A 15,166-nucleotide genomic window follows, 5' to 3' on the forward strand; every position below is an offset into this window, starting at 1 on the left:
CTGGTATTACCCATTTAGAGTAGTTCGTCCCTGATGTCACCACCTAACCTTGAGCTATTAAAAATTAAGAAAAAATCATGACGGAATAGGATCCACAATAAATTTCTTTCTTGTTCATTTAATTTATTATCAATCTCTCACGCCTTCAAATGTATATAGACTATTTCATTAAGAAAAAAACTAGTCATAGAAATGACTTGTCAAAATTCTTCATATTCTGTGACTATAGGTCATAGATGGATAATTTATTACAATAACCCTACTTCAAATTTCATAACATAATTCGTTAGTGGCATTTCAGAAATTAGTGTTTTCCTGTATCAAGTGTATCTATTAAAGTTGAAGTTTGTTCCCTAAACCAGATTCACCATGTCAGTTTGGAAAAAAGCCCAAAAAGCGCACCAGAGAATTCATGCCGAACGGCATCAACCAGAAGAGAGGAAGCATTTGGGAATATTAGAGAAGAAAAAAGATTATATTCTGAGAGCGAAAGATAAAAATGAAAAGAAAGAAACTCTCAAAGTACTCAAGAAAAGAGCCTTAAACAAAAATCCGGATGAATTCTATCATCATATGATTAATTCAAAGACGAAAAATGGAATGCATTTTGATAAGCAAAAAGACAATGAAGATGAAGACAGCATAGAACAAACAAAATTGTTTTCTCAAGATTTAAAATACATCGATACCAAAAGGAATCAAGAGCGCAAGAAAATTGAGAAGATGCAGGCACAATTACATTTAATTGGTGTGGATATGGAGCCAGTCAATAAACATACTTTTTTCAATAAAGAAGATGAAAAGGCATTTAGAAACAGACAAAATAGCAATTTATGGGAGAAGGAATTACCCGACCTTGACGTAGATGCTCTAGTCAAAAGCACTAATAAGAGAAAGCAGTTGTATGATGAATTAGCGAAAAGGATTAACAGAGAAAAGGAGTTGGCCATTATTTCAGAAAAGCTAGCGATTAAAAAAAAATTAGCATCTAAAAGTAATGTGCTACCTCCGAAAAAGGTGAAAAAAGGCAATAAATTTAGAGCTCCAGTTTATGTTTGGAGGTATGAAAGAAAAAAATGATTTTACTTATATAATGTGAAAATAAAAATAATAAGTTCTGAAATCTGTGATTATTTATTACTGTAACAAACAAGTGACAAAATCTTTATGAACTATAAAAAATATGTTCTCATGAAAGAATGTTTAAATTCTACTTCTGATAGTTCACAATGGATTAAAATAGAAAATGTTTTAGATCTTTAGTATCCTTTTTGATTAAAATTTGTATAATTTTCAATTGATAAATTTCGGTGTTAGTAATTTTCAGGAAGTCCTATTTCTATACTAGATAGACGAAAACTGATGTTGGTATCTGATGACCAATTTACATGAGAAACTCACTGGCAAAAACTGCAACTCCATAACTATCACTGTTACATAGTTACAGGGGGTTTTTCGAAAATGTTCATTTGCGAAATATTGCTGTAACCTTTTACTGTTGGAAATTTTTCATTTCTGTGAAAATAATCTTGAAGCAACTTATTATATAGGATTCAAAGACGTTAATTGAATTTTCCGCAAACTGATATTTCATAAGATATTACTATGAAATTTTTTTTTTCAAATGGTACACTCCGTATTTTTCTACATATTTCAATAGAGCTGAAAATTACCATTCCAAAAATTTAGCATACTTGATATTTTTCTGAAGTCATGTTCGAAGTCCCAAAAGATGGCCAGCTAGGTCGCCTGATCTAACGTCTATGGTGAAGATTATATCTTTTAGAAAAGTTGGTTGTGTCTGATATCTGAAATATATTTGAAACAAAAATTTCATGGCGATATCTCATGAAATATCAGTTTGTAGAAAATTCATTTAACGTAATTGAATTATATTTTAAAAGTTGCTACAAGATTGTTTTCACAAAAATGAAAACATTTCAACAGTAACAGCAACATTTCTAAAAACACCCTGTTAATATATAACGGTAATAGTTATAGAGTTGAGGTATTTCGTTGATATGTTTCTCATGAAAATTGCTCCTTAGACACAGTTTTCGTCTATCTAGTATAGAAATAGGACTTCCCATTCAAAAGTGTCCAATTTAGCCCACCCTGTACATATGTGGAGGATTCTAAGGTATTGACAAACTTTTGAACATTTTGAAAACCAGTTGACAAAAATACGCAAATACATGAATTGTAAAATATAATTTTCATTAAGAGTGTTCACTAACCTATCTCGAGTAACATTTTTGCACAAAAATCAAATTTTTCTGGTGAAAGCGGGAATGATTAAGTCTTGAATTTTGTTCTAATGTTGACCATCGATATTTTGTGTTTGAACTCATTAAATGATTTGCAATTGAGAATTTTCCTGAAACTGTTTTTGATAACGATTATTCTGTTATCTTTGATGAGCAATGAATAAAAAAAAAGGGATGGCACCCTCATTGTACACTTCAAATATGAATTTTAAGTTTTGATAGAAATCTCTATTACAAATCATCTCATAAGTTCAAACACAAAATGTTGATAATAGAGAACAAAAAAAGTTAAGACTGTCATCCCAGGTTACTGGAATAATTCTTATTTATTGACAAAAATTTTCTTAAGAGAACTGTTCACAAGTAACTATTAATATAAAACATATTTTCTGCGCCAGGTATCCAAATTTCAATTAATATTGAAGATATTTAGACTGAACCATCTCGAATAATACAAGTTGATCTATTGTTCCAACTACATTGAAACAACTCATTAATGCCTTATTGAATTGGAGAAAACATTTGCTATTACAGAAGAACAATAACATCCTTGTTCTCTAAAATGAATATTCCAAAATTATTGCAGTCCAATTCTAATTTATAAAGTGAATTGTGAAAATTGTTAATCATCCTGTGGGAGAAACCCACACAGAAACATAATACTTCTCTTTGCTTGAAGATTTGGAGCCCTGAAGAATGATTACCATTATGAACTTGTAAATCTAGATGAGTGCATCTATTTAGCATTGTGTGTTCAGCTTCAGGAACTTGAAAATCAACAAAAGGAGTGCAATAGATGTCTTCGTAGACAACATATGTAGCTTTTAAGAAGATGTGCATTATTTTATTTTTTGTTATCCCTATTCTCATCTATGATTTCATACTAAGTGCTGCCAGAATCAATCATTTCAAAGTCTGATGATTATCTACCCTCATTCTAATTCGGAAATAGAAGTTGTTTCAAAACTTTTCTCTATTGTTCATTTCACTATCAGAACCTTTGGTGGGGGAATCAAAAATCTTTACAGTCTTCCCTATTTCTTCACCTGTAGATTTTCCAGGCAAATCATTTTGGCAGTATTCGAACCCGTTAAATGTATACCTGCTTGATTAGTATTAGGAATTTAAGAATGTACAGGATTCCAACTACGTTGTATTTCTTGATCAGTATAAGAGACATGCAGGTTTGCACAATGTGTGCACCTGTTTTCTTTTTCGTTTTCTCTGTTCTCATTTCACTGTCAGAACTTTTAGTAGGGGAATCTGAAATATATTCAGTTTTCATTTTTCTTAACGAAAAACTCCATGGGTGTGTCTGAGTAATTATTAATTAGTTTTCATTATTTCTTCACCTGTAGATCTTCCAGGAAAATCATTAGCAGTATTTGAAACTTCTTGATTTATACTAAGAGTTTGAGAATCTAGAGTGTTTATCGGCCTTGTTCGGGTAAATTTGAGGTTTTTTTGGACAGAATTTCACTTGCTCTGAATTATTGCATTAATTCATCTGATGTTCTCTTTGTGTGTGGTGATTTGAATATTGATTTTTTGAAAATTGAATGCATGAACAGTAAGTTGCTTTGGATTTTATATTGTTTTAACCTGGATATTACTTCGAATTAGGGCTGGAACTTTTGCGCCTATTTGTATTCGAATATCCATTCTTAAATTTATTATCTTAAATCTCAACATAGTTTGTCTTAGTTCATTTTCTCTTGAACCTATTTTTTTGCATTGTAGCTTGATGATTCCTCATGAACATAATTGTTCATACATATATTTTTTTGTTATACACTGGTTTGGTTTTATTCAGAATATTTTTGAAATCAGGAAAAATTAAGCTTTCAAAAAATATCACAGAAATCTAGAGTTTCCATTTGAAAAAACAAAACTTAGGGTGATAGCTTCGTAATTAAAACCCTTTTTGGAAAGACGAGCACGCCACTGGATTCTACGTAAAAAAGTGCCTCTATTATGTTTTAATTTCAGAGCTCTATCGTCAGTATAAGCGGAGATATAAATGTTTTTCGATATCGCCATTTTTCCAATTTTCGCTTATAACTCCTTTAGCCTATGTTTGTTTCAGCACCTGAGAAAAAAAAAAGTAAAATTAATAAGGTAAAGTAAGAATAATACATAAATAATGAAGTAAATGTGATAACTCCCGGGTATAATAAATAAGGATCAATGACTTCGATAGAAAATTACAGACCCGTAATCTTCATGATCACTTATTTTTGCGCAAATTTTTCAAATAATTCTTATTGTTATTAGACCAATCTTACTTACAGGATTGATCTTTTTGACGATTTGATAATAATAGTAATGTTGATTTGGCTCGATAGATATCATAATTTGATTCGAAATTTGTGAATATCTTATTTAAGCTGAATAAACAGAATAATTTCTAAATATAGGACAGTGTCTGAATTCGAGATACCTTATATCAATTAGGTTCATTCGACCCATCAAGGTGCACATGTATTTGTGTTTCTCTATTTCAGTATCGTAATGAGTTCATTACAGTTCTAAAAAGAGTGGTGCAATGAACTCATTACAGCATTGTTTTCAGTTATATTTTTAGTTTTGTGGTTGTCTACACTTCCAATCTTATCAAAATTCAACAAAAATTAATTGTCAAGACAATATAATGTGGATCGAGTGAAATGATTTGCAACATTATTCGCAATTTCTCTTAATTATGTTGGTGTTAAATCGATTTCGGCAGGCATAATTCACGAATTTAATGCGTAATAATAAATTATTTCAAAATTCAAAACGTACGATTCAAATTCCGTAGTCTGTCAATTTTCGTAACGGTCACACCATGATAACTGGCACGATACAATACAAATGTCACGAGAATGTATAATCTAAATTCATTGAATTTCTACAATATTTCACAAAATATGAGTGAAATAGAGAAAATATCGTCTAATACTCGTTGCAGAATGCAATTCCAACATGCTTGCTCCTTCGTCGCTCGTTTTCGAATTTCGCATTCGTGTTGGAACATGAGCCCAATCTGCAACTTGTTTTAGCATATTCTATTATAGTATAATATTTGATGTTGAAATTGTAAGGGGGTGAGTTGTGGAGGTTTGGCTTTTGAATCAGAATTGGTATGAATGGAAGTAATGTTACTGGTCTGCAGTTTTCTATTTTAGAGTGGTCTGTATTGGCTTTTTGTAAGGAGATAAGAATTCCTTCTTCATTCATTAGGGAAATAAGAGTTGGTGATGCAGAAATAATATAGATCGTGCCAAAAAAGTCTCGTAACTCATCAATAATTCCTGTACGAAGAATTATTAAGGAAAATCCTCGCACCCGTCGATTTTAAATTTCAAAAGCAATTTATCTTATCCTTTTTTGATTTTGATATTTCTCAATGTTCATGATGAAATGTTGAAATTCTTCCTTCGCGGACGTTCTAATTCGTATTAGGGACATATGAAAAAACACGAAAATACCATCCAAACACAGAAATTCGTATTAGGAACATATGATGAATGAGAAGGTATCCGGATAGCAGATCTTTTTTTGGCAACCAATCATACACGATAACGTTTTATGTGTTGCCTATTCATCTGTACTCCTGCTTCCTGATATACCTCCTCAGTCTCATATGTTCCTGTTACTAAATTTGGCACCAAATTCTTGATTTTTCTTCTAATACGAATTTTTGTGTCTGGATGGTATTTTCGTGTAATAAATTCGAACGAAAAATCAAGAATTTGGTGCCAAATTTAGTAACAGGAACATATGAGACTGAGGAGGTATATCAGGAAGCAGGAGTACAGATGAATAGGCAACACATAAAACGTTATCGTGTATGATTGGTTGCCAAGAAAAGATCTGCTATCCGGATACCTCCTCCATTCATCATATGTTCCTAATAAGAATTTCTGTGTTTGGATGGTATTTTCGTGTTTTTTCATATGTTCCTAATACGAATTGGAACGCCCGCGAAGGAAGAATTTCAACATTTCATCATGAACATTGAGAAATATCAAAATCATAAAAGGATAAGATAAATTGCTTTTGAAATTAAAAATCGACGGGTGCGAGGATTTTCCTTAATAATTCTTCGTACAGGAATTATTGACGAGTTACGCGAATTTTTTGGCACGCTCTATATTATTTCTGCATCACCAACTCTTATTTCCCCAATGAATGAAAAGAAGATATTCTTATCACCTTACAAAAAGCCAATACAGACCACTCTAAAATAGAAAACTGCAGACCAGTATCATTACTTCCATTCATACCAATTCTGATTCAAAAGCCAAACCTCTACAACTCACCTCCTTACAATTTTAACATCAAATATTCAATGTAATAGGCAAATGGAAAAGAGTCGGCAGCCCTATTTATTGACATCCAAAAAGCATTGGACAGTGTCTAGCACAATAGACTCTTATTCAAATAACGCCAACTACAATGCCCTACATACCTCCCAAAAATAATTTCCAAATTTCTTTCGGGGAGAACTCTACAGGTTGAAATGAAAAAAGAAACTTCAGCCCCATTTGTGCCACAATAAGGTACTCCACAAGGTTCACCACTTATCAATTGTTGTATAACTTGTATTACCATGATATATCGGGTGTCCCAAGGTGAGTGGCCTATTAGATTATTATGGAAACTATTGATGGTAAAAATTTCAAATTTTCTCGATAGATATTTGGCCATGTTAGGTACATTTTTAAAATAATTTCACATTTCCAGTGTTGCCGGATGTACCACAATTTGGCAACAACTTTGTTATTTTGAATAGGACATCCGGTATTTCTATTTTTTTTTATGATACTCCATAAAATATTAAATCTATTCACTCTTACTTTTCCATCCCTATCTTCAACGGTTTTTGAGTTATTAATTATTTTTCGAAATTTTTGATCAAATTGGCGTATTACGAAAATGACTCTAGTTCGTTCAATATTTGAGATTTAAGTCAGAAATTTTGCAAGTCGTTAGATATTGATCTGATCTGTGTCACTGCTCTTGAATTATGGTTGTCAATAATACAGGACAGAACAAAAAAATTCATCATTTGTCAAGTTACAAAATTGTGAAAAAGTCTATTTTTTCAAATTAGACACCTAGTATATTTTTCAATTTTTAGAATCAGTACAACACACTCTACAATTTTTCTATTCACGTCCCTATACCTATCTCAACTGGATTCCGAGTTATATGCGTTTATTAGATTTCACATTGATTCAATAAGTGTTAATGTCTTTTGTATTGTTATGTTCTCTATTTGGTTCAAAGATCGATATATCAATGAATCAGTTCAATCCATAAATGTCAAAATAAACAATAATTGCCTAACAGGTGTTTTGTTCCGAGGTTTTTCTATAAATAATGACTCAAGAAAGATATACACATATAACGCATATAACTCGGAATCCAGTTGAGATAGGTATAGGGACGTGAATCGAAAAATTGTAGAGTGTGTTGTACTGATTCCAAAAATTGAAAAATATACTAGGTGTCTAATTTGAAAAAATAGACTTTTTTACAATTTTGTAACTTGGCAAATGATGATTTTTTTTGGTCCGTCCTGTATTATTGACAACCATAATTCAAGAGCAGTGACACAGATCAGATCAATATCTGACGACTTGCAAAATTTCTGACTTAAATCTCAAATATTGAACGAACTAGAGTCATTTTCGTAATACACCAATCTGATCAAAAATTTCGAAAAATAATTAATAACTCAAAAACCGTTGAAGATAGGGATGGACAAGTAAGAGTGAATAGATTCAATATTTTATGGAGTATCATAAAAAAATAGAAATACCGGATGTCCTATTCAAAATAACAAAGTTGTTGCCAAATTGTCGTACATCCGGCAACACTGGAAATGTGAAATTATTTTAAAAATGTACCTAACATGGCCAAATATCTATCGAGAAAATTTGAAATTTTTACCATCAATAGTTTCCATAATAATCTAATAGGCCACTCACCTTGGGACACCCGATATACAATAACAATCAAGAATCAGAATACCTTCACAGCATCTAGCAGACCATCTCAGGCAGCGTCTTAGCTTCCTTATTTTTTTCTATTTTTATAAATGATATATGCGAAGAATACTCGAGTTCAGTTATTCGCAGACGATCTGAATTTATTTCTACCCATTCTTTCATTATATGACTCTGCCTTATGCTTCAAAAAGACATTGATCATATATTCAGCTGGTGCACTGCCAAAGAGTTTCCACTGAACATACAGAAATGTAAATACATGACTTTTATTCTAAAAGTGAATACTAGTCAACATTCCTATGCAATAAATAACCATCAACTAACTCAAGCTTCAGAAACCAAAGATTTGGGTATCTGATTTGACCCTAAGCTGAACTTTGGCATACATTTGAACAAAACTATACTACAAGCCAAAAGAATGCTCGGCCTAATATTCCGCACTTGTCAGGACTTTCGGAACATCGAATGCTTCAACAAACTTTTCAATTCTTTTGTAAGTACCGACTAGAATACGGTTCCTTAGTATGGGCACCTAGATATAATGTACAAATCCCATTGGTGGAATTATGACAAAGAAAATTCATGAAGTATATGACCTACAAATTGGATGGTGTGTACCCCCAGCAGGGATGTAGCAATGAAGATTATACATGGTTTGGTAGACTGTCCTGATCTGCTGTACAAACTCTACTTTCATATTCCACGCCTGAGTGGCAGAAGGAAGTCTTGCTTCTATTTACATTCACTCAGAACAAACATAGGCACCAAATCCCCAATCCATACAATATGTCAAAAATAAAATGAAATGTACTCCCTTACAGATATCGGTGTGGACTGCTTTGGTCATTTCAAATATAAAGTAAAATCAACTTTATTTCAAAATTTTGCCATGTAACGTACTCGTATTTATGTACTTCTCATTATTTTTGTTAATCTTTATGATTTAGTAAAAAAAAAAAATCCAAAATTGTGTTAGGTAAGTTTCTATTTTTCATTATTTTTTGTTATTCTTTATAATTTTTTTGAAAATGTGTGATAGACAAAAATTATTATTATAACAACATATTGTCTTGTAATTGGGTTTTCTCCTGTTAGACAATAAAGGATTTTTTTAAACATGTTCATAAATTTCACATGATTATTTTTACTGATATAATTTTATTACAATACAATGTAAATGTTTTTGATCTCCCTGTATACCTTTCAATTATGCCTTAGCGATACACTCTCTTCCTGCCATGGTACACTTCCGACAGAATTGAAGTATTCAGTGAATATTTTTCGAACGGAAAAAGCAGCATTCAAACTTCTAGATAGATTTCTTTGAATTTGAACTAGCTGTTCAGATGATAAGTTTTCATTCGATTCATTTTGTCCAATATCACTAGTCACGGTAGAATTCCTTCTTAAATAATTATGTAATACGCAAGCGGCTTTAACGATATCGACAACACTGGTAACTTTATTTTCAAATGGTCTTCTGAATACGCGGAATCGTGAGGCTAGGATCCCAAATGCACACTCAGCAGTTTGCCTTGCTCGTGAAAGCCTATCATTAAAAACTTTATTTTCAAAATTTTGCATTACACTTCTTCTTGGGTAGGGTCTCATCACGTTTATCTGTAATGGGAAACCTTCATCCGCCACAAATACGTAAGGAAATATATTTTCAGAGTTGGGTATCTCACTAGGAGATGGAAGATGGAGACTTCCCCCAGCCATTTTTTTTTCCAATTCACAAATTGAAAATATACTTCCGTCACTGAATCTTCCCATGGGTCCTACTTCAATGAAGGTGAATTTATATTTTGCATCTACAGCTGCCATCAAGACGATGGAGAGATCGCCTTTGTAATTATAGTGTAAGGATCCAGATTTATTTGGCTTTTTAATAACCACATGCTTTCCTTCTATTGCCCCCACACAATGTGGAAAATTCCATATTGTTTCGAAATCGGAGGCAATCGATATCCACATTTCTTCTGTAGGTTGTGGTAGATACATCGGTTGAATTGTTTTCCATATTGCTCTGGAAACTTCGTTTACAATTTTAGATACTGTTCTATCTCCCATCCTGTAACTATGTGCAATACTTTTGTAGCTATCACCAGATGCCAAATACCTGAAACAATAAAATTATTTATTTTGAATAAATCTTGAAATATGTACTGTACAAATAAAGTGGGAATATTAAGATGATTCATCAATATACACAGGTAGTGTGTTAGTGGTGCATCAGCAACACACCTGAAATCATGGAAGTTTCAATCGCAGCGCAGATGGAATTTCTTCTTAAGCATGAGGTCAATAAGAAACGTGAAACAAATTTCACCATCAAAGATGAGGAACCTCCAATGGAGCCATTAATTGAACCAAGGAAATGTGGAAATGATAGATCTGGCTGAAGTAAGTATCAATCAAATAGATATTGAACAGTTCCTGCATAAAACTCTCGAACAGGGAGATCAGAGGTCGTAAGAACGGAGGGAGGCGAGATAAAATTAGAAGAAAAAATGGGGCAAAAATACGACCTAGACCTATTTTTTATGTCTTTCTGAGAGATGACAAAAAACTGCCTCTCATCTCAGCATTTAATTCAAAATGATTCACAAGAGGAAGCACCAGTGCTGAGCTTGCCTCAAACAACATTCCCAACTCAACACTATTTTCCTGGAGACACTAATGTTCTAAAACAAGTCCACCATATCCTCGACAGTCGAGTAGACTAGGTATCAAATGACTTCAGCTTGGGACTTCACAATTCCATTATTCAAATTAATTTAATTTTTTTTATATATTTCATGTTCTGTGCTTAAATATAGATTTAAGTTCACTTTCGTGTTATCTATATTTTACTTATGATTTGTTTTTTATTTTGTATGATTCTATGTTTATTATTATCATTCATTATCTATTATTCATCATTTTTGTTTCAGTTTAATATACAAATGTTTTTATGTTTAGAATTACAAAATGTTGTAATTTCACTGTTATTTTTATTAGATCTATATTCAATTTATGTTCTGCGTTTTAATTTACAAGTGAGGAAATGTTGAATCGTAATGATCACTGACGTTGTTATTATTATGTTCTTTCCATCAATTTCAACTTTCCTCAACCCTTGCGAATTATATATATAGTTCGTAAGGCATATTAACACTCATTTCTGGGATTAGTAGTTCCTCAATGCGAAGCTTTTTCAACTTCGTCGATAGCTCAACGGCGAGAGTATCGGACTAGTAATTCGGAGGTTGCGGGTTCGAGTCCCGCTCGGGGGGTACATTTTCCAGAATTGAAAAATTGTCTGAATGCCCTGAATAGTTATTTATAATACAAGTGCAGAAGGCATTGATATTCTTCCACGAGTTCAAAATTCAAAAACGAGCCACGAAGTGGCGAGTTTTGGAATGAACGAGTGGTAGAATGAGCCTTCTGTACGAGTATTATACATTATTTTCTCTAATTCATTGCATTTTCATTGAAATTAATGAAATATTTCCATAAATACAATTTAGTGATTTTTGTATTGAAAAATGTTGGTTGGCAGAACTGATTTCTTTAAGGCAAATTGATGAATTGACAGATAAAGCCGTAGCGGAAAGTTCAGAGAACCAACATAGAATAATAAAATATAACCATGAAAACTGTGCGTTTCTGCTATATTCTCGCACGATTTTGTTCTACAAGATGTGGAAGAATGAACGGAATAACCACAGAATTAGAGAAATTAATTTAATATGTTTTGAATTACTACTCATGTTTCTATGATCCCATATAAATGCGATTATATTCGTTTCACATCTTCATTGATGGAAATTTGGATTCGGCCCAAGAAAAATAAATTCAACAATTCCTGAAGTTTTCAAAGATAACGTTTCGAAATGTATATAATTCGAAAATCGAATAAAAAATGAATTATTTCATTGTTCAGAGCAAAATGTTTTGTATCATTCATAAAAACTATGACATTTTCAATCAACAGAAAATTTTGCACGAAATTTGTTGTACTAACGCATTGATCCTCCTAGCTCATTTTTTATGAAATTTTTGAGCAAATAATGAAAAAAAACAAAGTCAAAAAAATTATTTTCTCACGAAATCAACACGTAATTATGAAATTGAAAATTTATATTCCCACGATTATACTATGTAAAATATTTTTTTTTTGAAAAATTTTTTAATTTATATTTTCTCGACTATTCGCCATATTATTTTATGTCGAAAGACGATTAATAAAGAATAGTCGAAAATTTGCAGCGTTTTTTGTAATTCCACTATTGTTTATACAATGACATACATGTTTTTTCAATTTCAATATCCAAATTTATTTGAGAAACATATGCTCACCTTAAAAATACTTCCAGTTTTTCTTCAGTTCCTATAGGTTTCTGAGCATTACATCCCTCGGAGTGAATAATTGGTTGAATCAAGGTATGCACTTCTTTGAATTCTTCTCGGTTTAGACGAAAATAGTTTATGAACCGTTCATCACACAATTCTTTGTTTAAAGAAAATTCTCCATGAGTATTTCTTTTCTTAAGGTACTCACTATTCGGCTTTTTTTTTTTTTTTGATTTACGTAGATATAACAATATAGTTTCCAGTTCGGCATCTGAATCAGATTCAGATGCAGAAAGCGAATCGAGGTATTCCAACATTTCGAAATAAGAAAAAGAAGACAATGAGTGTTTTACAACAACCCCTGAGCTTCAATACAAAGAATACCGACACCGATCCCACCTCTGTCTCAATATGCGAACGTGAATCCGAGGTTACGAGGTATTTATTACCCAAATGCAGTATTTTGCAATGTCTGGCATCGGGCCTCTCTCAATATGCGCCTGGGGTTTGCACACCTCACCAGAGCCGTGTCTAGGGCGTGGCAAAGGTGGCACTTGCCACGGCCACGTCTGTAGGGGCGCCCAAAATTATCAAAAGAAATAATATTGAAGCACCAGGCGAAATAATTTGAAAGATCACAACATGGTTTTCATGTATTCATACGCCTCGCAACGAGCAATGCCGAGGAATCTGAAAATATTTAAAATATTGCTAGCCTTTCAATTTTTCTTCTTGAAAACCAAAAAATTCACAAAAATGAAATTGAACTGACATTTTAAGAGAGAGAGAAGGCATTCAAAAAAATTGTTGGTGGTGTTCCTGTATGATTCCAAAGGGTAGAAAAAGCCACCCCTCAAACTTTTTTCGCAAAACCTTTTCATTATTCATATTTTACAATAATAAAATTAATTTTGGATAGACTTATCCATTCTTAACAAATAAGATCTCATGTAATATTTTGCTAAAATTTACGGTTTTAGAGAAAAGTTAATATCAACAGATAATACGCCTGAGTTGTGGAGGTTGGAATTATTTCCGACCTCAAATTTTTCTAATAGGCGCATGTCAAAACCGAAAACTGAATATTCTCCATGCTGGGGAAAGTGAAGTGATTGATACTTGTTGATTTTATATAGTTTTTTTTTATCACTTGTTTTGAGGAATTTTTGTATCATTATTACCCATATCGCAAAATTAATTCAGTTGTTTTGTAGTGAATGAGGAAACATACCACCATACCAATTTAAAGTATTTTTTATAGATCTATATCAGTCAGAAATATTCAAAGATAGTTGTAAGGCATGGTATTATCAAAGGAGATGATGGATCGTGAATTAATCTAATTACTGGAGACTCAAGGAAGTCAATAGTAAGGGGAAGAAAAAAGTATCGATCGGGATTTCGTGAAAGTCGGTTGTAGTACGCTTGGCTCGGTTTTCTGTGAAAGAAAAAAAATCAATTCTAAGTAGAATCTAATATTTTTTGCGAAGTGAAAATATTTTTTTTTAATTTTATTTATCTCGAGTGAAACAAAATTAAGGATTATCTTAACCAGGCGATCAAAAAAGTTTTACTTTATTTTTTTTTAATTTGGCGAGATTCTCCTGATTTTGAAAGCCACAAACAAAAAAAATAATTGAAAATATGTCCAAAGTTCTGAATTTTCCGAACTATAATACATATATGTTCATGACATGGACAGATGAGACGTTTATCTTGTTGCTGTGAAAAATTGTGAATTAACCTGATCATCAAACTCTTAATTCTAAAAATCCATTAGAATTAATTTCACTAGTGAGTACCTTTGTATTGGCGTATAAAGTTGGACCCTTTTTGCTGCAATTTATGAGTTTTCCTGTTAGAAATAAATAAATATCAACATTCGTGTTTATCAACCAAGAGATAAGGAGGTTCCCGTGTGTTCATCGGATATTGGCAGAATCTGCTGTGAGATCGCAGTACTACGATCTTCCTTGGGATTATCCGTTCATCGGATATTGATACTTCACTATGGATTTCGCCGCGGAGTTCAAAAGACTCGAAGAACATTTCAATAGTTCTATCCACAGATTCAATACAAAACTTCAACATGCGGTCGGCACAGTTGATGATGTTACATCACTGAATGACATTCAAAAAGATTTCACCGCTTTCAAGGATGGTATAATGGTCGCCCTGGCCGACATAAATAATATTTTCACTAATCTTGATAATCGAACGGACGAACTAGAGAACGAGTCTAGAAAGAACTGTTTACTTGTACATGGCATAACAGAGAAGGATAAGGAGAATCCCGTTTCAGTTATTGAGGATCTTATCACCATGGTGAAGCTTGATCCTGGTTTACTCACTAATGGATGTATCGGCGATGTCCGTCGCTTTGGTAAATCAACGGATAAGAGCAGGAAGAAACCTAGACCTCTCCTAGTAGCCTTCACTAACAACAGACATAAAAACTTAGTTTGGGATGCCAAGAAGGAACTGAAGGGAACAAAGATCCTGATCACGGAGTTTTTAACCAGGAGAAGAATGATCCTATTTAATGAGGCAAGGGCTGCC

The 15,166-nt window shown here is 32.6% G+C and overlaps 2 protein-coding genes across 2 annotated transcripts; one reads left to right on the plus strand and one right to left on the minus strand.

The window, feature by feature from the left end:
* The first annotated feature begins 237 nt into the window (after positions 1–237).
* LOC123688932 (probable U3 small nucleolar RNA-associated protein 11) lies at positions 238–1,123 on the plus strand. Its single transcript, XM_045627686.1, has one exon. The coding sequence runs from the start codon at positions 370–372 to the stop codon at positions 1,078–1,080; it is 711 nt and encodes a 236-aa protein (XP_045483642.1). The 5' UTR covers positions 238–369; the 3' UTR covers positions 1,081–1,123.
* An 8,229-nt stretch (positions 1,124–9,352) lies between these two features.
* LOC123675638 lies at positions 9,353–12,931 on the minus strand. Its single transcript, XM_045611080.1, has 2 exons — positions 12,614–12,931; positions 9,353–10,388 (listed from the first exon to the last, which is right to left on the minus strand). Exons 1-2 carry the CDS (start codon positions 12,922–12,924, stop codon positions 9,470–9,472), a joined length of 1,230 nt encoding a protein of 409 aa, XP_045467036.1. The 5' UTR covers positions 12,925–12,931; the 3' UTR covers positions 9,353–9,469.
* Positions 12,932–15,166: the final 2,235 nt, after the last annotated feature.

The sequence above is a fragment of the Harmonia axyridis genome, chromosome 1 (genome assembly GCF_914767665.1).
Source record: "Harmonia axyridis chromosome 1, icHarAxyr1.1, whole genome shotgun sequence".
In the NCBI taxonomy this organism is placed as follows: domain Eukaryota; kingdom Metazoa; phylum Arthropoda; class Insecta; order Coleoptera; family Coccinellidae; genus Harmonia; species Harmonia axyridis.

Coding starts and splice junctions, on each gene's coding strand:
- LOC123688932 (XM_045627686.1), top strand. CDS start 370: ATGTCAGTTTGGAAAAAAGCCCAAAAAGCGCACCAGAGAATTCATGCC.
- LOC123675638 (XM_045611080.1), bottom strand. CDS start 12,924: ATGTTGGAATACCTCGATTCGCTTTCTGCATCTGAATCTGATTCAGAT. Junction 10,389..12,613: donor AAACTGGAAGTATTTTTAAG/GTGAGCATATGT, acceptor TTATTGTTTCAG/GTATTTGGCATCTGGTGATA.